This window comes from Ptychodera flava, assembly GCF_041260155.1.
Source record: "Ptychodera flava strain L36383 chromosome 23 unlocalized genomic scaffold, AS_Pfla_20210202 Scaffold_23__1_contigs__length_28996876_pilon, whole genome shotgun sequence".
Taxonomy (NCBI): Eukaryota; Metazoa; Hemichordata; class Enteropneusta; family Ptychoderidae; genus Ptychodera; species Ptychodera flava.
In genome coordinates this window covers 6,994,004-7,015,641 of record NW_027248277.1, presented here as the reverse complement: position 1 = coordinate 7,015,641, position 21,638 = coordinate 6,994,004, and the positions used below count along the sequence as shown (strand labels likewise).

The 21,638-nt window shown below is 34.4% G+C and overlaps 1 protein-coding gene across 2 annotated transcripts in view; it reads left to right on the top strand.

The window, feature by feature from the left end:
- LOC139124124 (uncharacterized) overlaps nt 1–6,224 on the top strand; it is a 276,954-nt gene extending 270,730 nt beyond the window's left edge. For both annotated transcript variants that reach the window (XM_070690267.1, XM_070690268.1), the window contains 2 exons: nt 492–525; nt 1,768–6,224. In XM_070690267.1, the coding sequence (XP_070546368.1) occupies nt 492–525; nt 1,768–2,066 (333 nt within the window). In that variant the 3' untranslated portion in view covers nt 2,067–6,224. The remainder of the gene's footprint in view (nt 1–491; nt 526–1,767) is intronic.
- Nucleotides 6,225–21,638: the final 15,414 nt, after the last annotated feature.

Sequence of the window (21,638 nt, the reverse complement as noted above, 5' to 3'; positions counted from 1 at the left end):
AATTTTGTTTCTCAAAAACTGCAAGTCGATAGCTTTGATATTTTGTATACAGGTTCCAAGGGATTATTTTAATATATATTAATATATGATATATTGAAATTATGGTGAAATCTGCATTTTTTATTTTCTTGGGCAATTTTTGCCATTTTTGGTCAGAAAATTTCATTCTCAAAAAACTGCTCGTGAGATAGCTTTGGTTGACATGATCTTAGGGATGATCCAATGTGGTTTATTCAAATTATGATGAAATCTTCAATTGTGTATTTTTGCAGCTATTTTAGCCACTTTTTCTGGCCACTGAAATGAGCTATCAAAGATTTCCACCTTCCTCATCAACATGTGTTAAAAATAGTTATTCTGTACATAAACACAGCGGAGCTATATCGGTCGTTAGGTCGTTTGTAAAGATTACCTCATAGCAGTGCTTAGAGCACATTCATACCCTGGGAAAAGGAATATTATTTTATAATTTTTTCATCTGTTTTCTACAGGAGAGACTGGTAAAAGAGGACAAAATTGAACGAGGTAAGTACAACAGTCATTGCACATAGCATGTTGAGACAAAAAGAATGTTATTAAAAGAGGAAAATAACACTAATCGCAAGTGCCCTTAAATTAAAGGGGCACAAAAGAGGCCATTAAAATATCAGAAAAAATAAAGAATGCTGCCAATAAACTTTGTTTTTTTTTTTACAAACCATTTTTCCTTGATCTCTTCCTTCTTAACCTATATGTCCGCACTTTGTGCATTTAGTCCTGACGGTTCATGTGCTAGCATAATGTTGCAGTATGTAGGTAACCATTTTGGTAATCATTTGGCACGCTATACAATAGCCTTTCAGCCATATATTGGTAAAGCAACATTATTGAGTTCTAGGCAGAAATTCTGTGTAAAAAAAGTTCGACAAGAGGGGGCGCACTGCATACTGTTTACATTATGGTAATGCTGAAACGTCAGGACTCTATGCTTAAAGCGAAGAAACAGGTAAGAAAGAAGAGAACAAGGGGAAAAGGTACACAAAACATTTTAATAGTAGTATTCTTTTTTCTTTGTCATATTTTAATGTCAATTCTCGTGCACTTGTGCTTTTATTTATGAGTAGGAGGAGAAGGATATATACGTGCACTCCGGTTAGTGATTTTGTCAATTTTTGAAGTATTGTATTTCTTTTTTTGCCTTCACCAGCCTGTAATGCGACTTTTCTTCATAAGGAAAACCGAACCTTTGAGTTAATAGAAGGAAGAATAATAGAAGGCACTTTCATATCTCTCATTTGTGGCTCCACATATCATATTTTCTTTACAGAGTGACTTGAATTACGCTACTTTAGAAAATTGTTGAAATGATAGGATAGTCATTGAGTATTTCTCATCCTTTTGGTATGATCAGGATGCGATGAAAAGAAAAAAACCCAGTCTGATCTAGTACTTAAAGATTGCAATTTAAAATAATATGTGGAGAAATACAGGTTAAGAAAGAATCAGTCTGAAAATTATGCATCAATGTGTCGATCTATCTACCTGCTACAAAATTTTTTCTGTCAGTCTGCTAAGAATCATGACATAAGGTTTGCTGATTTTACATAAAACAAAAGCTTAAGTCATTTTTCTGTTTTGTAGCCTTTGTTGGAGATTGTGAAAATCTTGATCAGTATACACACATTAATTACACTTCGTTTGAGCAAAAAATAGAACTCCGAAAGGTTTATAATATATCATAGTATTTCCTGTGATGGCATCATTTTTATTTTCCTGTTCTTTGCATAGATTACACAAGTCTTTCAGATTTGAACTGCCTGTTTATTGATATGGAAAAGGCATTGAAAAAGGACCAAGAACGCAAATTGAGAGGCCTACTCAGAGGTGACAAGATACCTTCGCGTCAACTGCAAAATATGGACGGTCCATTGGATATCTTTGAGTATTTGTTAGATAATAACCATATTGAAAAAGGTAATCTAAAACTTCTTGAGGAAGTATTTCACAAAATAGGGAGCAATCAACTTGTAAGAATGGTCAAAGATTACCAGCAATGTGTCAGAAGTAGGGTTAGTAAAGAAACGTAAGTAGTCTGTTGTTGATGATTGAACAAAATCATTCAATTAAGTAAATTAACTACTGTATGCTCTACAGGAGTTGTATGTAATCTATAATAGTGCTTAAGTGTACTTTTAAGTTTACCACGACAACTATGTTTGAACAGGTATAGTTTATGTTATCAATGCCAAAATGCAAATGGACACTATTTTTGAATGAAACAATGGAAATAATATGCGATTAAAAGTACAATTTAATACAGTGACTGTTTTATTTTTCCCTTAATTTGTTTTCTTGCTTTCGCAAAGTGATATATAATCTGATACCCTGTAGATTCTTTAATGATTTTGTATAGTTGTAGAGGAAAAAAATTGATGAAAATTGAATCCAAGGCACTTTGATTTGCTGCATCCTCATGTAAATGTGTGTACGTATGTGCCACTAGAATGGGTCACTTTTTCACAAAAAATCCTCCAAACATAGGTAATTTTCCACCTAAAAACCTACCAGTAAATATCAGTCAGTAACAAAGTAAACGTCCCTTACTTCAGGAAACTATTTACGTCCAGTAATGGTAAACATTCCCCCACTTTGTCAAGAAAATCCCCAACAAGTGGTTATATTTCAGGAATAGAAACTTAGACAGCACCATATGATACCCCTTTTGGAATCCTTCCAGTTAAGTGTGTCTTGCTAGGAAAAGACAACGCAGGGGTAAGTAGTCATTTCAAAACTAACATAGTGTTTCTTTAGATTCATACAGACTCAATTTACGTGGAAAGCTTATATGGTTTAAAGCTTAGAAACGTGTTTATTAGGACAGACATTGCGGCTCACTAGTTGTTGTATGTTGTAAACGAAAACAATATTATAGAAGACGGTTGCAGTTAATTCGAAGACTGGGGTATATAAAGTGTGAACAAACTGGAGATATATGACCTTGTTTTGCCATACAAACACGAAGGTACAGAGTGATGACGAATTTGCCATTCCTTTAGATTACAAGTATGGCAGTTGTTTTACCATAACGCAATTACATCAAATTTTAGTATACTTAATATTTTTTTTTACATTCTGACTTTAGACAAAATATATCTTGGTAGATTAATGTGTTGAAAGTATTTCGAATTCTTCATTTCAAAGCAGCTTTCCTGCTTTAACTAGTAATATATAATCAATACTATTGAATTTTTTACACAAAAGTCCAAGTTTTAGCTTCCAGAATATATTTTATGGTTGATGCAAAACGCATTTTTCAAAGAATCATTAACATTAATAACTAATGTTGTATTTGAAGATTGTTATCTTCAAAGTGAAGCTGTTCTCTGCTGCCATCCCTGTTTTATCCATTGTACATGAAAGACTAGTAGATATCAATACGCTGATTTATACGACATTGTATTCTGTCGAGCGTATTTACCATCTATTCATTTAATTACTGTTACCATATTTTCACCCTATATCTTTAATTGATCTCTTAATCATTTCATGAAGAATTGTAATATATTTGATAGACGTACAGCCATATGTCAATAGTTTATGGGTAAATCAATAGTTGCCCACGTTTTGATTGAAAAAGTTGTACTTTTAAACCAATTCTATTTCAGTGTTCACAATTTATCATAAACAAGTATACAGATGACACTCTTACTTAGTGATATATTATATACAGGTTGACTATAAGGGGAATCAATATCGTGATGGCGGCTCAACTGTTGCCATTCTCACACCTGGCAAGAAGTCTTCTGCCAGAAAGTAAATCGATTCACATATATGGTCTATAATATTTGTATTGCTTTTTGTCAGTATTTTTTGTGTGGAAATCAAGATACTTTTCTGTTTGAATGCATAACTGTAAGTGTGGTTTACAGGCCAGACTTAGGAAAATTCATTTATATTAAGGCTTTTGCTTGTATTTCACCAGCTATATTTGCTATGCTATTTCAGTTCATTTTGGATATACATTATACTGGTCTCAAACCAGTCTAAATATGACATTCTTCTCTTCTTTTTTTGATTTTATATAATCTTTGTAGTACATGTTGTAACAATTACGTTATTTAGTTGATATCACGATATTTTCTGTTTGAGAATATAGACTTTTAGAGGTGGTGTAGGGCACCAACTTTATGGAGTTCTCGTTATGTTTACTGTATCATTCAAATTTGTTTCTTTGTATCTCTCCAGCGCCTCTATTTTCAAGCATCACTTTAACATTTCATTCCATCATTACCCTAATTGCATGTGAATGTCACTTTGATCATTCCTTTCATAAATCATTGGTTGTCACACAATGTGGTTGAAAAGATGCCCTTTAATTTTGAAACATGGTTCCCTAAAAGGGAGGGATGTACCTGTTATTTTGGAAATATTATCTTTATAGAATAGTCAAACCTTACTCCGGCTTCTTCTTAGCTAAACAGCTATGTAACACGGTAGAGCTGTAAATGTCACTGGATATGTATTACTTTACTTTATTGTCATAAGACTTGTCACACCTCTAGCAGGGTTGACGATGGTTATTACATGACAAAAGGTGATCAAAAAGAGACAGAACCTAGAACAAAACAAAAACAGAACCAAAATGCATTTCTTATCTAGCAAAAAAACAAAAACAAACTTGCAGGATATAGAGAGAGCTCTCGAGTAGTAAAAACCAAACGTAAAACCTGTAGAACTCATATTTAGAGTGGATAAAGCGAGTAGGGAAAAATCAGTAAGATTCATTCATTCTAATATTCATACATTCATTTATATATTTTGCTAGTGGTACACATATTATTTCAGTGTTCATCACATATATTAGTTTATTTTGTATGGTCTATTCATTGAATTGGGGATTGTACAACAATAAGTTGGTTTCTCTGCAGTGAATATCTATTACAATGGAGTAGGAATGAATTTCATCTTCTATTTCTTGATTGTTAAAGCAATCATATGTTATGTTAATAAGAAGTGTTTTTGTATGTCTGCCTGTTTCTATTTTCAGTTTATGGTTACCTAATCTGAACTTGGTGAGAGATTACCGTAGTTTAGGATTTTCTATAAGGTTGAGATATTGTTGTTGCTGAATATCTTTCATAAAAATTCTATATGTTCTTAACTTGTTTCTACAGTCTTTGTTCTTATTGTCACAGTATATTTCTTTTTTTTTCCATTTTATAACATATAGGGTTTGCAATGCTAGACTTATGTTTGATTATTCTGTCTTTGAGAATATCGTCTGAAATTCGAGGAGGTTATTTTCATTTATACTTTCAACTAGAGAATGAATGCATTTATACCGTTTGCTATTCATAATCTGGTTGACTAAGAAATCATCTTTCAGAAAGGGAATATTACTGTTATGATTGCGATTGTAACATTTAACTATTTTTTGTATACAAATTTCAGTAGGGTATCTTCCTAATTCACTATAGATTGCAAGTAGGCCTATAGGGGAATGTTTTGATACTTTCAACAAGAAACGGCAGAAATTTTAATCATGGAATGTTGGTTTTGCTCATCCCCCCATATATCGCTGGCATACACTATATTTGGTCTAATCAGTCTGTCGAACAAGGATAACATGAGTGGTATAATTAATTGATTGTTATCTTACCCAATCTTTTTTTTCAAGGCAAAGAAGGTTTTCATACCTTTCTTCTTAAGTAATTCTAGACCGATTTTAAATTTACTATTTGGTGAGATTGTTAATCCTAAATAGTTGTACTGTTTTACAATTTGAGGTCCCCACCTCCCCCAAAAAAGTGTAATTTTGTAAGACTCTATTCTATTTTTTGAAAATCATTATTTTAGATTTCTCTGTATTTACTTTTAGTTTCCAGGTTTTTGTATATTGTGATAGTTTATCTTAACAACTTTGCGGTCCTTCTTTTGATCTGGATAGAATGACAATGTCATCCGCATATAGTAGGCAGCTTATTACATGGCTGTTAAGAGTTGGTGAATCGCAGTTTTCATCATCAAAAATGTCTGGCAGATCGTTAAAAAATTTCAAAAGTGTGGGGCTTAAATTGCATTCTTGTTTTACTCTAAATTTACTGTATTTTATCACTTTTCTCTGAAGATCAACAGTATTTGCACATTCTATCGTCCTTAATACGTTTGCCTTGGTCAAACTGAATATGGCAGGAATTTTATGACAACTTTACGCATTACGATACCAACATGGACAACAAACTGTTAACATGTTTCATGGGAATACTCGTTTTTTTCTTTTCGATATGTTATGTTAAAGCTAGTATGAAGGTGCGAAGAATTATACAAGTATCACAGTAATATCGATGGCTATATGTTTTTTTTCCGAGTCTGACTTACGACTGCATAACAGTGTATCTAAGTAACGGAGCTGATCAAAAGAGCGTGCATGTGTCGGGCGTTGACATGCCTTGATGAATCAGACATCAAGGTCTGCACGTGGGCACGACAGCAAGAAGTGAAAATAAGGGAGCCGTCATTATTTACGGCCTTGGGGTCGGCGGAATAGTGGGGTGGTCACTCAAACATGCGGAAACTTAAAGGGGTTACTCCAAATGTGGAGGGAAGGAGTTACTTAATTTTTTGTGCGCAATCAAGTGAAACACCTCTCAAACTGCACCATTCCACACATCAATTTCTCAAAATTTTCGATTCGAGAGGGGGGGGGGGATATCCCCTCTCGTGCTTTCCCCCTTGCGGTATTCTAACAGTTTTACTATTAAAAGACAAATTTAAAACAAATCTCAGATTGCACCAAACTGCATTATTGCATACATCAATTTCTCAAACTTTTTCACAGGATCTAGGACAAAACCGAACTGTTTTGAATTGTCCTTTATTATCACAGAAACATATATTTTCATTGACTTCAATTCAATAACCATTTTGACAATTAACCATACCGTATTCAGGTTTTCATTAGAAGCTGGCACCTGGAGAAATGACACAAAAAGGTCACAGATTTTCCTTTCTTGCATATTCATTGGTCTTCAGTCTCTGACAAACTGATTTCTGATTTTTACAAAATGTACTGTCATTTTTTGGTTGTTGAATATTGAGACTCAAACACTGATCATGCAAAAATGTAATAAAAAATATTAGTGTTACATGTAATTTTCAAACAATTTTACTGATTGTATAAAAATTGAAACACCTCTCAGATTGCATCTTTACACACATAAATTTCTTAAAATGTCGATACGAGGGGACCTCCTCTCGTGCTCTCCCCTGGGGTGTTCTAACAGTTTTACTTAATAAACAATAAAACAATTCCTCCGACCCAGGCCGTATATAATGACGGTTCCTTAACTGGTAATTTCGATGGAATTTGAATCATGACGTTCTGCGGAATCCAAAATCTATTGTATCCCAGTAACCTTGCACAACAGAAGAGCATGGCTGTGCGAGGCTTTGACATGCCTTCACGATTCAGATAACAAACTATACACAGGGGCATGACGCTACAATCATAAAAAGAGGTCAATTTACCTTTATCACTTGACAGAATCCAAATCGCCACTTTGTAAAGGACGCTGGAACCGTTCTTGATACACTTCTTGAACTCAATCATAAACTATAGATTCCACTCACTACCAAAAGTTTATCGTATAGAGAAGCGCTCTGTTTTTTCAGCTGTGTATTTTCCCTCCAATCTCTAACTAACTTCTCTGTGTGTGATTTACCCTAGTAAATTAATTATGTCATGGCAAGTGTGAATGGCAGGCAAAAGGTCGTTTGTATGGTTACGACTATTTCATTCTATCACATAACCATTTGTTTATAGGTCCTCGCGGTCTGGAAGGGGCTCTAGCAAAACAATCTTTCTTAAATGAGGGACCTCATATTGTCACTTGTCTGTGTAATTGCGCTCAATGAGTAATATGAGAACCTCTCGACGATACTGCCAATATCCTAATTTAACCGATTTGATGGATTTTTCGGAGCGTTTAGAAAAGACGCGCGTTCGTGCAGGTGTGTGAAGTGTTTTGAGCACTGTCCACCTATTGACAAGCTTGAACCAGCTTTATGTAGGGCGCCACCACTCTTTTGAGTATATTTTGCAAGATAGCCGGTAAATAGACCTTCAAGTTAGCTCTAACAAATGTCACATGGCACGGAACACGTCGTCAGAAAGCACCGCGCGAACATCACATTTGTTTTACGGACATAAATAAAACTGTCAAACATAAACGCACACAGTTATTGGGTCAATTAATTGCTACATTAAAACTCCTCAATCGTCCACTCCAGTAGCATACATGATTTAATGACACCAATGAAGGTAAGAAATATTTCTGTTTTATTTCAAGTCTTAGATGTGAAAGCTAATTATTGAATACTAAACAAATACATTTTCTGGGATTTGTAATTGGCATCGTTGGCCACGAGGAAAATTAACGTACAGGATAAATGCAACAGTCAGGTGTATATGATGTCCGCTAAACTCAGAATAACCTAGATTAAATCCGATATTCGAAAAAATTGAAGTAAAAACTAAATATACTACATGGCGATACCACATATAGTATTATCTTCGATTAAAACACTTTCTAGTGATATTCATACATAGTAAGAATCAAAGTGACGCTCATGCAGCGTGACTGATATTATGTGAAGCGTTTTTAATGTCTATTATAAAGCTTACAACTATTTAAGTGCAGCGACATTTCGGCAAGCCCATTGAACACTTGAAAGTAAAATCGAAGTAGGAATGTTCAGACCATGAAAACTTAATACTTGTCTGAAATCCTTCTTTTGTAAAACTTGAAAGGCCCTAGCTTTACTGATATCGCTATCACAACAGTCTCGTGGAGTTTTCTTTTCTGATGTAGGCACATTTATGACGTCATCACTGACCACTGTGACAGTCTGTGACTAAAAACCAAAGGACGAACAGGTATGCTACTGTTGCCATAGTACCAGTATTGTTAGGTGGAGCAGCAGACTCTAGAGACACAAAAAACGATGAACACATTATCGAAATAAATAGACTTGGGTCAATGTGTTACAAGTCATGCATATGATTGGTCATCTTTGCTACGGGTAGCTTTTATATCATTGTATAAAAGATTAGTATTATGATATTACTATTTGTTAATAATCGGTATGTCAATTAATAAAAGAAGTTATGCCATGTGAATCTCTACCTAATATTGTTCAACTCTCAATATTCACTACGATATCACGAATTCCTCTTTCATCAAATTGAACATTGGTCATTGAGAAAAGATATCGTCATAATTTAAACTTACTTTTTGTCGTAGGGACAGCATTCTTTGTTGACAAGTTAGTACTAACATCCATGGTTGGAAATGTATTTTGACCTTTAAATGCAATAAAACAACTTATTAGTATGAAAATTCTGCATAATTTGTATGATACACTAAAGGTATTCTATGCATTAAAAAGATTAGTACACTCAGACGACAGAAACGTTAGCACATCCTTTAAGACATCACTTGTTCTGGAACTGAGTAGCATCTTGAGCTGCTAAAACCGTCGATCAAAGATTAAGATATTTCAATTTATTTGTCTTTCGTTTGTGAGTGATTATTCATGTGGACATTAAAGAAGCATTTTGCAATATATTAATCTCATTGCCGATTAGAAAGTGTATCGTAAAGTAACTTATGCTAACCAGTACAGTCTATTTGACCAGCATTATTTTCATCTAAAGCGAGACAAGTGTTTGAACCACAGCAGCAACCTCCATCGAAGTCCTGTACACATAAGCTATCGTAGTTATAACTTGAACACAGGATTGCATTTGGTTGTAGAGTAGCGGACGCCGTCACGATTTGACTTGTACAGTGTGGCATAGGCCATGGCGCCGTATCTCTCGCGACGACTGGTATGGAAGCGTTTTGGCCCCTGAAGAACACGAGCAAAGCAGAGGGATGGTCGAGAGCACAGCAGCAACCAACTTTTCTTACTTCAAAGGTTATGTCAACGGGTCTGTTTGGAGAGTATACAATGCTCTGCGGGTCTGGGTGGATAATTTTAAAACTATCTATTGCATCTGTAATAAATAGAAAAATGAAATATTTCTTGGTTGGAGACTTTAAATTTCGATGTGCTGTGTGTGAAAATTTTGTCGACCATCAGATTAACTCCAATGATAATACTCACCTAAGCTACGTAAGGAAGAAGTAACAATAAACAAAACAACCCAATTATATCCAATAAAGCTGTAAAGAAAATAAAAAGAAATAAAATTACTACAGGATCTACGATTTACAAGATGAAAACAAAAATAGTCGTTTTGCCGAGAAGAAATGAAATAATATTACCAAAAGAAATAAAATCAGACCGCTTCTTTGAGCGTTTAACTTACCTCTTTAAGTGTTTTAAAATATATGAAATATGACGAATTCAAATTACGTTAAAACTAGTACTTTAAAAAGAAATGTAGTATAGGCCACACACTAAAACCTCCGGCCTTAGTCTTAATTTGAAATCTTAATTTGAAAGCAAAACATTTCAAATTTCAATGTTAATATACGAGAACACGATCACAACCAATTAACAAACCATAGGTGTAAAAATAACTGCAGAAAATTAAATCAATGGAGTTTAAAACTTTGCAACCATCAAATTCAAAAAAGAACGCTGACGTCAAAATAAGCTCTCTTGGTCGGAGAAAACATTAATTCAATTAGAATTACGAAGCAAGCGGGAGTTCATATACACTATACATTTGTTTCGAGATGCTGAAAAACCTGAATGTTGATAATATCAAAACACTCCACAGGCTTTACTTTCCAGTCACATTGAATTCAATTATTTATGTTGCCAAAGACACAGTGAGGTTCAAACGCATTGAAAAAAATACATTTATTTTTTGAATGACAACTTCGTATAGGAAATTATCATAAAGAATTTGATTTTTATTTCATCGAGTACTAGTATACTTTGAATTTTTCACTTGTAGAAAGAAAAACCTAATTCAAGCTTAAGGATCGATATGACGCACAAGTTATTTACCATTAACAAGACTGGTAAAAATATCTACAGAGAGTCCCCACACTCTACTTTACTTAACCGATGAGAAATACTCTTTCATCTGTAACTTTGATGTCTTTCGAGTAATTTTACTGCATTTTGAAGAAGCGGTTATTTGTCTTAGTTCATAAATTTAGAGCAAAAGTTTTGTGTTCTAATTGTCAATACAGCGTGCACTTTGGTAATATATATTGCTTCTAGGGACGATTGAATCACAGTATGTACTAGAATTATTCTCTTCAACAATAAATAACATTGCTCACTTTACATCTCAATACGTTGTTTTACAACACATTTTGGTAGAACATGTACACACAAATACTTTTTAAAAATATGTTAAATTTTGCAGCTTTATAGGTTTGGGATTAAGCATACTATGGTGTTTTGATCTCGACGTCTTCGGTAGTAAACAAGGTGCCCTACGCTGTAAATTCGCATCTAATCAAGAATTTATTGCATTTCCTATGACAACTTAAATTAACGTGACAGGGTTCTAACAAAGTTGAACACAGCCCATTTGCCAACGACGTAAACAACACAAAAAACCAACAAAAATACAAACAGCATAAAAGAGAATAGTTTTACATTTCTAAGTGCTACTAGCCAAAGAAATACATACCAATTCATCTTCTGCTTTCTATGTCCACAATGCACAACAACAAAAGAAACACAAGTTCCGTGTTCTTCGACAAACTGATTGCCAAGGACTCGTTTCGGTTTTTTAAAGGGACTGGTTGACAAAACATGACGTTTCCATGACAGTCGACATTGTGACAGTATTTTCTGACCTGTGGCGGCATGGAGATTACGATAGAAACGTCTCGCATAAAAATTTATTGATCCGGTTTTGTAGACAATGCCATGTTTGAAATGCATTTAATTTAACACGGCTAGATGAATTCAAGTTGCCCAATTGACCGTAGTTAGCATTTGATTTGTACTGCGCAAGTATACAAAGAAATCAACCATACAGTTTTAGTATCTCAAATATTTAGCTGTTCTATTCGCCGACTTCATTCAATTTCTTTTTTAATCAGTTCAACCATTCATCAAATAAAACTCTGATAAAAGGAGTAGGAGTTGTGTGTTCCATAATCACCGCGTTTCGTAAATATTTACGATATAACAATTAAGCAGTCACTTTAATCATCAAAGAGTTTATTATTTCGCAGATATATTTGAGAAACACTTAAATGTAATGAAATGATTCTAGTTTTCGGATACCAAAAATTGGTAGCTATTAAATACCGTTACCTATGAAAATGGTTATCTTTCAAGTTATTAATGATATACTCGTTCAAGTTTTTTCGTTTCATAAACGGCTTCACGTGATATACAGATTAGCAGATACAGATTACCAACAGTGAAATGATCATTCATAGGGCACACGGTAATGGTTCTAGTAAACAGGGTCGTATAGGAGGAATGATTCCATGTCTGCAAAGTTTCTAAAGAGACTGCAAAGGGTGTGGACGAAATAATTAGCGTTTCCCTACTGACCAGAAATATTTTTACAAATTAAGTTGTCAAGACAAGAGATAAATTTATATGAGGTGGTTGTGAATTGAATTTACTAAAAGTAATAAATTGTAAAGCAGTTTCCTATTATATTATTTTCGATCACTCACTTTATACATTGTTCACACATTCATGCGTTGCTAGCGACATATAAACGCGGATACTTTGTGGTCTCTGTTCGCCGTAAGCTTCGACAGTAAGGGTTTGAGGTAAGCTGTAATAGATACAAAACGAGTGTGTGAGTGAAAATCGGGACAAATCTGTTTTAACAACTCGGTTTTTCTTATTGTCATATCATAGTTCCTGTAGAACGGCGGGGCGAACCATGATTTTATCATATAACTAATATCGAGGGCTCACACTTAATCTGACTTGAGAGCGCTGGAAAACTTTGTCCTGTAGTAACTCTGTTATGCTATAAAGGAACGCCTAATGAAATGTGCGAATTTGATTAGTCCATGTCGGAATTGCAAGCGACAAAACACACGGCAAATCCAAGCAAATAGTCTTGCGCACATCATTAATATTCTGTTGAGAACTGTTTAGCTTCTTCTTTAGTGACAAGAGAACATGAAAAAAGTTGAATAACGTATGTGATCATCATTCAAGTTTGGAAAGTGACATGAGTGCAATAAGCGGCACTTGTCCTGCTGAGTCTGTATTTCTCGATATTATCTTTGAAACTTTTTAATTAAGTACATTGACACATTTTCTCGCAGTCTGTGCACAGCATATTAATAAGTCATAAACGGACAATACATGGTAATTAAAGTCTGGACGATAGACATTGCAGGACAATGGTACTAAATATATCTTCATTTATGTACACTTCAGATTGTTAGTAGAGAATTACTGAATAAATGAAACAAAAAATGTAGATCTCTCCTACCATGTAATAAATGCTGAGTTTTTTTACTTTTAGCCTTTCCCCGATCAACAGAGTAAAGTTTGCTCGGACTCAAAAAAATCATAAAATTGATATTATTATTGACCTCGCATTTCGTATATAATATCCACAATACGAGAGAGAGAGAGAGAGAGAGAGAGAGAGAGAGAGAGAGAGAGAGAGAGAGAGAGAGAGAGAGATGCACAGACCTGACGGTTGTAGGTTCTGTTAAACAACAGGATAAACATAAAGAATAAGCTTAAAAGGTGGAAACAAATTGAGAGTTACAACCAAGAAGATATGGATAATTTTCAAGCGCGTTTTATTTTTACTAAGGAGTTTCCTATCTTGTCACTGATGTCTCCGTGCAATTTGACGCAATCACAGAAATACAAAAAGCAGATTTTTCGATATTGTTTTTCAGGTAACACTTGCAAAAGCAGACATGACAAAAGGTAAAATACCCTCAATCAAAAACCTTCAATCTTCATTTAATTGAGTTCAGAACAAACGAATGTTGTGAAAATGTTTAAATCCTCCTACTAAGGAAAGTAATCAGTAAAAGTAATCGAAAATTACCTTAGACATTAATTACATTTCATATGGTTGTTAACCACTTGTTTAATTGGGTTGAATCGTCACTTGATCAATTTAATTTGAAGATAATTAAGTTAATTATCAAATTGACTGTCAATCGCCTAAGCATTGTCAACAAGCTTACATATCACTTGCGTACTTGCAAGGTTCGAAACCACGGTTCAATTGAACCACATTCAAAGGAAAAAGCTGATGGGAACGGGATTTATCACCATGAATGACATCATCACCAGAGGCGCTGTAACAGTTATTGACACCCCGGAACCTAGAAAAACGGACAACATATTATGTTAGTATGGTATGAAATGATTTTTGATTAGGTCAAGTGTAACAATATAACTCAAACCTTTCGTTGTCATCATCAGCAAGCAACCTTTTGTTTTTCAATATCGTCTTCGCGATCATATAAAGTGGAGAAAGCGTCAATGATACTAGAATTTCGTCAAAACTGTGTTGTAATTCGATGGAATCTAGCCAACATTATATCATGCATAATCGCCCGGTCTTATTTATTTGACCTCGTAAAACGTAGCCGCAATGCTAGAAACGTGCAGCATGAAAAATTGCACGTGATCTACACGGATATAACACTATGAATTGCCAATAACGCCTGACTATGAAGTTACTTTAGAATAACTGAAATAAATATTTGAACCCACCTGGATGGGTTATGTGGTCCAATGGTAATGTAGATGTTGGCCAAATAGGATCTGTTGAAAAAAAATGAAGAGGATGTAAGTATTATTCCACTGAAAGGCTGACGGACAGCTAAGCTTGAGAACGGATTGCTTAAAAAGCCTGAAGGATATTTTTCTATCGTAAAAAGGTCAAAGTATCCCCCTATATGAATTTAGGTACCTGAGCAATCTATCACGCCAGCATTGGCGCAATCTGAGGGTACACAATATTCATCGTAACGGTAGTAGCAATTATATTCGTCACAGTTACAGCCGTCCTCAAAAAGAATTCTCAAACACAAGTCGTAGTGCATGTTGTCCCAGCAATGGTCAGGACCCAGTTGCATGGCAACCACAGCGCCCTCTATTCTATATGTCTGGTACTGCTCTATGACGTCACCCAATTTCAGAACGTTCTGGCGGACAATGATTGCCGTAGACATGTTGTTGCCGCGGAAGTACATTGATATGGCGGTAAAGGTGTGGTTGCAACCTCGTGTTAACATGGTTATATCAAGTGTCAATTCAGTGGGCTTGGTTGGAGTGTAGGTGATGTCTCGTGGATTTGGATTGGTTATTTCAAAATGTACATCAAAACCTGTCGGTGAAAATAAAGTGTAAAGAAAAATCACGACATTATTATATGACAAGATGCAGAATGTTATCTTCAGAACTTGTTACGTCAGTGTATGAATGACCGCGCATTTCCGGACTCTCCGGAAAATTAAAGATTAATGCGAAGTAAATATGACATATGTTAACTACAGCATTCCCGGCTTTGACTTATTACAGTGATTCATATTCTGTATCTTTTCATACAATATTTAGACAATTTGGGACCAATCCTGACGGGTGTAGCATGCTAGCAGGGTACGCTTACCCATTCCGGACACCTGGTACCACCACTAATTATCAGTGGTTCAGGATGGTCCTACTTAAATTTGTAAATCACAATTGTCCCATGAACCTGATAATACTTGAATGGAAATGATTATTGGACCAGTTTAATGTCATATTACAGTCTGATTAGGGGATTTGAACTTGAAGTATGTGCTTCACTTTAGCGAGTACAAAAACATATAGCCTATGTATTTATCTTTCCTCAAGAAGCTGCACTTGAAAGTTGTTATCGATTGAAGTAAAGTAATATTTATCAAATTTAAAGTCCAGGTTGCATATTCTTGACAAGGAACGGAACATGTTGCAATTTACTCAGGTACTCAAGTTTGTCAGAAGAAAAAAACCCGATAAATATTCCGTAGAGATATAAAATAAAATGCGTTAATAAATGCAATGATACTTTAAATTTAGTGGTAGGCTGCGCCATATTTCGGAGGCTAGACTCTTGTGTTATTATTAAGCAAAAAAAAAGAAATCTGTAAGGTTCTGAAATATCGAGGTATAAAGTCAACACGTACCAGAAACAGCATCATGGCATCTTAATAGGAACAGAAGAGTCGCCGTCAACTTCGTCACAATTTCCCTTTTTGAAAATAGGAAAACATGACAAAAATAGAGAACGAGACACGTCCAGAAAAAATAGCAAGAGGAAGGGCAAGACAAGGTATTGCTGTCTAACTTTTTATTTTATCGCCGACAAGGTGTTAACTATATTGTGCGTAGTCCACTGTCACTCGGACAATTAACGATTCATAAAGTAAATGTAGATGAAGCTCACTTTGGTCCTCTGCAGAAGAGTTCTTTTCGTTTTTGTGAACTTCGTTCAATTTCAAAGAAAGCTAATTTGCTTGTATATACTGCAATTTTCATCTGAAAGACTTGCCAAAGTCTATAGTCATTGTAATGATTGTTGTTTCCACTACGAAAATGATTGAATATTGCATGTTGAAGAACTCAAATAACAAATTACGAAATAAAGTCAGTCATTTTCATCCCGACAGGCTTTTTGAAAATTTAACAAACAGTGTTCATAATGTTTTTACGACAACGAGACAAGATAAAATTGCATTTAGATTAGCTGCTAAAGAACTCAAGGTGTACGTCTCAAAATGAAGATATGAAGAGAATGAACAGGCAACACGACTTTTCACTGCTGTCTTTGTTAACGTAAATTCTGACTGGTGATACATGCATGCGTCTTGTAGACATTTAATTTGAAGTGGCACAAGAGATAAATTGAGGACAATTTAAAAGTGAAGATGAGATATAAGAATTAAGAAAGGCTTAGAAAAGAAAAATGTGACTGGATACAAACGAAAGAAAAACACATTAAATGATGTTTACCTCGCTACTGCCATGGCGGTACCTTCTATCGCAATAAATCGAGTTCAGCAATGCCCCGTCAAAGCTTTCGAACGTACTCTGCTGCATGAATTTAACAAAGAACGCTTGGTGCAAAATCTAATTTCAGAGGGATTATCTTTCGTCCAGTAGCAATTCAGGAAAAGCAACCAATCAGGGTGCTTGAGTTACATAAAGACAATTAACATAGCTTCATCAAACACACGAATTCTCGACCAAGAAGAATGTCACATGAACAGCTAATTACGGGGCTTAATAAACAACCAATCAAAATGTTACATTCCGAAATAAAGCAAAATTGCACACAAAAATAACAAAACACAATAGTGAAGGCAAGACTTGACAAACAACCAAACAAAAACGTCTTTCACACAAGGATGAACCAATTACAACACCAAAGACGCACAGACAGCGTCTTCAACACATTTTAAACACTCTAAAAACGCCGTTAGAAAAACACAGCAATCTACCATGAACCTAGAACCACATAAAGTCAGGCGACTGAGCTTCAACATATCTTAATCCAAAAACACGAACTCTAAGATTACAAAATTAATCAATGAGAAGAAACAACAACATACAAAATACATTAGTTAAGGCAAGACTTTACAAACAAACTAATGAATACCGATGACGCAATGACAGTGTCTTCAACACAAGCAACGACAAATTGAAACAAAGACACTCTAACAATACTGTTACAAATGTACAGCAATCAAACACGAACCATAAAACACATTAATTCAAGAGACTAATGAAGGAATATCTCAGATTTCTGATTCCAAAGCGTCAAAGAATCACGTTGTCTCAGACATAACCGATCTTGCTTCGTCTGGCCATGGCATACTCCTTACATTAACTACCAAAACACAATATACAATAGAACACAAACTAACAAACAATGGACATGAAAAATTGTGCAGAAAACAATACACACCAAACACTCAACTACAAACAAGACACACTACAAACTAAACACAATGAAGTAGTTGTTATGTGTAGCTACTTTCCCTTTATTTTACTTTACGTGTGGCAGTTGTTGGCGCTAAACCAAAAAACCTTTTTTTTGATATAAAATAATGAAATAGAACCATAAAGTTTCTGGCAAGGCATTGCGCAGCATCTCGATAACCCGAAATAAATACCCTTTGGTAATAATAAATTTTTCAATTAGAAAGTAATTCCCATGTTGTCGGGATAGAATTCAGTACAACTTGTTTAATTGGATTTACCAGACAATGGATCAACTGTTATTGTTGTTTTGTTGTCTTTTAATGACAACGCAAATATGCATGAAGTTAATTAACGGGAATTAATGTCTCTTAGTTTAATGAAAGAAAAAATGATTATCGAGTAGAGATGATTGAAATGTCAAATGTAAGTAGATATTTGAACATGCAGATTTTTTCAGTTTTTTTATTCAGTTATCAATATCTTAGTTTGATGTCCTTGCAATTTAAAGTATATCTTCTTTATATCTTCTTGAAGGCAAACAGTCCTTAAAGCGCACTGCTGTCGACCAAGAAATTATCCTTCATAGCTAATCTGACGTAAAATCATCGTGCTGAAAGGAAATATGTCGCTTCCAAGATAGCAAGCTTTAGCCCCTAATTTCCTACGTCGACGTCACACTTCACTACCGCGCATAAAACTTTTACATTGTATGTATCATCGTTTAAGTTCATGATGATGACAAAATCTTTTCTAACAATTTCAAGCTCAAAGTCTTACGGAGCAGAGTTTAGCAGTATCTACTATGAGACAACTTTGTCTCTTAATTGGCCATGTAATTACAAATTTTAATTGAAAAAAATAGCGTGAACAACATTCTAAAATTCAAAAATTCAAAAAAAAACAAAATTCTATTAGATGAAGTTGAATCGAAGTTTGGAGGAGAAGTGTACCTAGTGCAATTATTCCTGCTTATAGTTGAAAAGAACGGAAGCAAGATTGGAATTTTTTTTAAGTGTATCACTCTTACAGCTACAAGAGCCAATAGTTTCCTTTCAGTTTAAAATTAGTCTTATTTTTTTGTGTACATGCATTCTATACTCAATTCTTATGAGTTAACATATTACGTTTCATAGTTGCATAGACATTGGCAACTTTGTCGAAAAAATATTTCATCATGAAATCACTATTGATTGTTTCGATGGTGTAAGAATTGTTTGTTCGCTTATTGCCAACAAAACTCGAATTAATAGAAGTCAATCCCTCAGGTTGATCGCAACTTGAAACCCATCTAGTTAGTTCTTTTGAGTTAATTAAAACTTATGAAGTTCCATAGTTGTATGGACGTTGGCCAGTTGTTGAGAAACGTCTTTAATCATGCAATGACTATTGATCGATTCAATGGTGTGAAGCTTATTTATTCGCTTATTACCAGAGAAAATCGAATGGGTAGAAGTATGTTCTTATGAGTTAGTTAAAACTTAATACGTTCCATAGTTGCACGGACGTCGGCATGTTTGTTGACAAAAGATTTCAATCATGAAACCACTATTGTAGGATTGAATGCCCTAAGATTTGTTTTTTCGCTTGTTACAAGAGAATCTCAAATTATTAGTAGAAGTCAATCCCTTAGATCGCGACTTGAAATCAACCTAATGCCAGTTAATACTGCATGTATAGTGAAGTATAGCCCCTTTCATATGACCAATCTCCATAAGAATATGTATACCATTTCATTGCTCACTTGAGTTTTGCCACTTTATCTTGTACTTACGGACTTATTCTGTATTATATACGAAAGGAATTTACAAGCAGGCAGACCGTGTGTGTTTGGATTACATTTTTGATCACTATAGCTTCAAATCACGATTTCGAGGTAACGCACTGTTTTGCAGATAGACGATAGCAAGCAATGGTCTAGATAGAATCAATTAACGCACACATTATTAGCCTTTGGTATGTTGATAAGCGTCTAGCAAAATGTCGCGTCATTAATGAGATTAAAGCAAAAAGCTTAATTTAAGAGCTTGTTTTCGAAGAACGAAAATTGCGTTAAAGAGAGTATTACATACCTAGGAACTATTAAACATGAGTAAAAGGATATCAATAAAAACATTTTTTACATCGTACTTATTTCGTTCAATTGGTTTCTAGCGGGGTTAATCGTTCTGAAGAAAAAAATCTACGATCCTATAACTCACTGAACCTCTATCAGAATACAATGTTATATTTTTTTAATTTTATAATAATGAGTATGTGATATGCAAATTGATTATACAAATTAGGAGTTGGCTGAAGTGAAAACTTTACTGACTTTAAATAATGTTATATCAAAGTATCTTTAATATAAATAGCAAGTTTCATCAATTTTGGTCTGGTGAATTCAGATATGTATCCCCAATTAGGAAGGTCATTAAATACGTAAAAAAATAAATTGGCTGAAGTAAATACGGTTAATGACTTTCAATAATGTTAAATCACAGTGTCTTCAATATAAATCTAAAATTTCGTCAATTTTGGTAAAGTCCATTCAGATATATATCCCTGATTAGGAAGTTCATTAAATATGCAAATTAGCAATCATCTTTCATGTCAGCCCTTGATACCTTTAGGGGCTGATATATCTTGGTGTGATCAATACTTGTAGCAAATCGCATAAAATTGTGTGCAGTCGTTCTCATGTTTATCATTTTTTTCCTAAAATCATTAATTATACAAATGACCAGAAAGTAAGCAAGCCACACCACCAGAAACTAACCAATTCTTGCCGTTTGCAAACTGAATCTATGTAGCGGATTTGAGTCTGATCTGAACAGCCGTTTTTTTTTAGATATCAGGCCCACAGACAGACAGACAGTCACCGCTGCGACATAAGCCAACGTGTGTGAACACGTGAGCTAATAAATAAACATACAATTACAAGATTTTCACGTGTAATGAATTAAAATGTAATTCTTTTCTATGGTAAGTTTCCAATATTAATCACAAATACATGGAAGCACACCATACTTAATTTCAGCAATTCAAAAACTTAACTTATCGTAAACAACAAAATGCAAGCATGCCTAATGCGATACTGAATTAACCGCCAGGTATCTTAGAGCGAACTAAATAATTCAACTGTTGCCAATTCGAAGTGTTTAAAATCGTAATTGCGGTAGTATAACACATGTATTGGTTCATGAATTATGAAAATAAAATGTAGATTTATTCACATATTTTATCACATTTGTTAATGATTTGTTTATTTTTCTCATTACAAAAACTCGCTTATGTAAAGCATACGATTTACCGCAATTTGGAAAATAATATAATTAATACACTCATTGAAGATTTAAGTGTCTTCAATTTAATGTCAGTAACGTATTTGAAACTGATATGAGTAAAGCAAGCCTACGTGATTTATAGAGTGTCAAACACAAACTGCAAACTGAAGAAATCATCCTAAAAACCGGGTTTTAGATTTGAATAAAATGTTACGTCACTTGAATCACATATTTTTAATAACTCTGGTGCTTGGTTACTTATATTGTATTGCTTTATGCTGAGCACTTAATCATTTAGGCTGAATAATTCCATTTCGGCATTCCATGTCTTCAGTTGGAAAGGATTCACTTCGTCATCAGCCTAATGATGCAAGGAAAGAACACGGCTATGTCATAGTTGGAGAGAAAAACTTTGCTACCGAAAAGCTTTGCTTCCATAAAGGTAATATATATTTTTAAAGG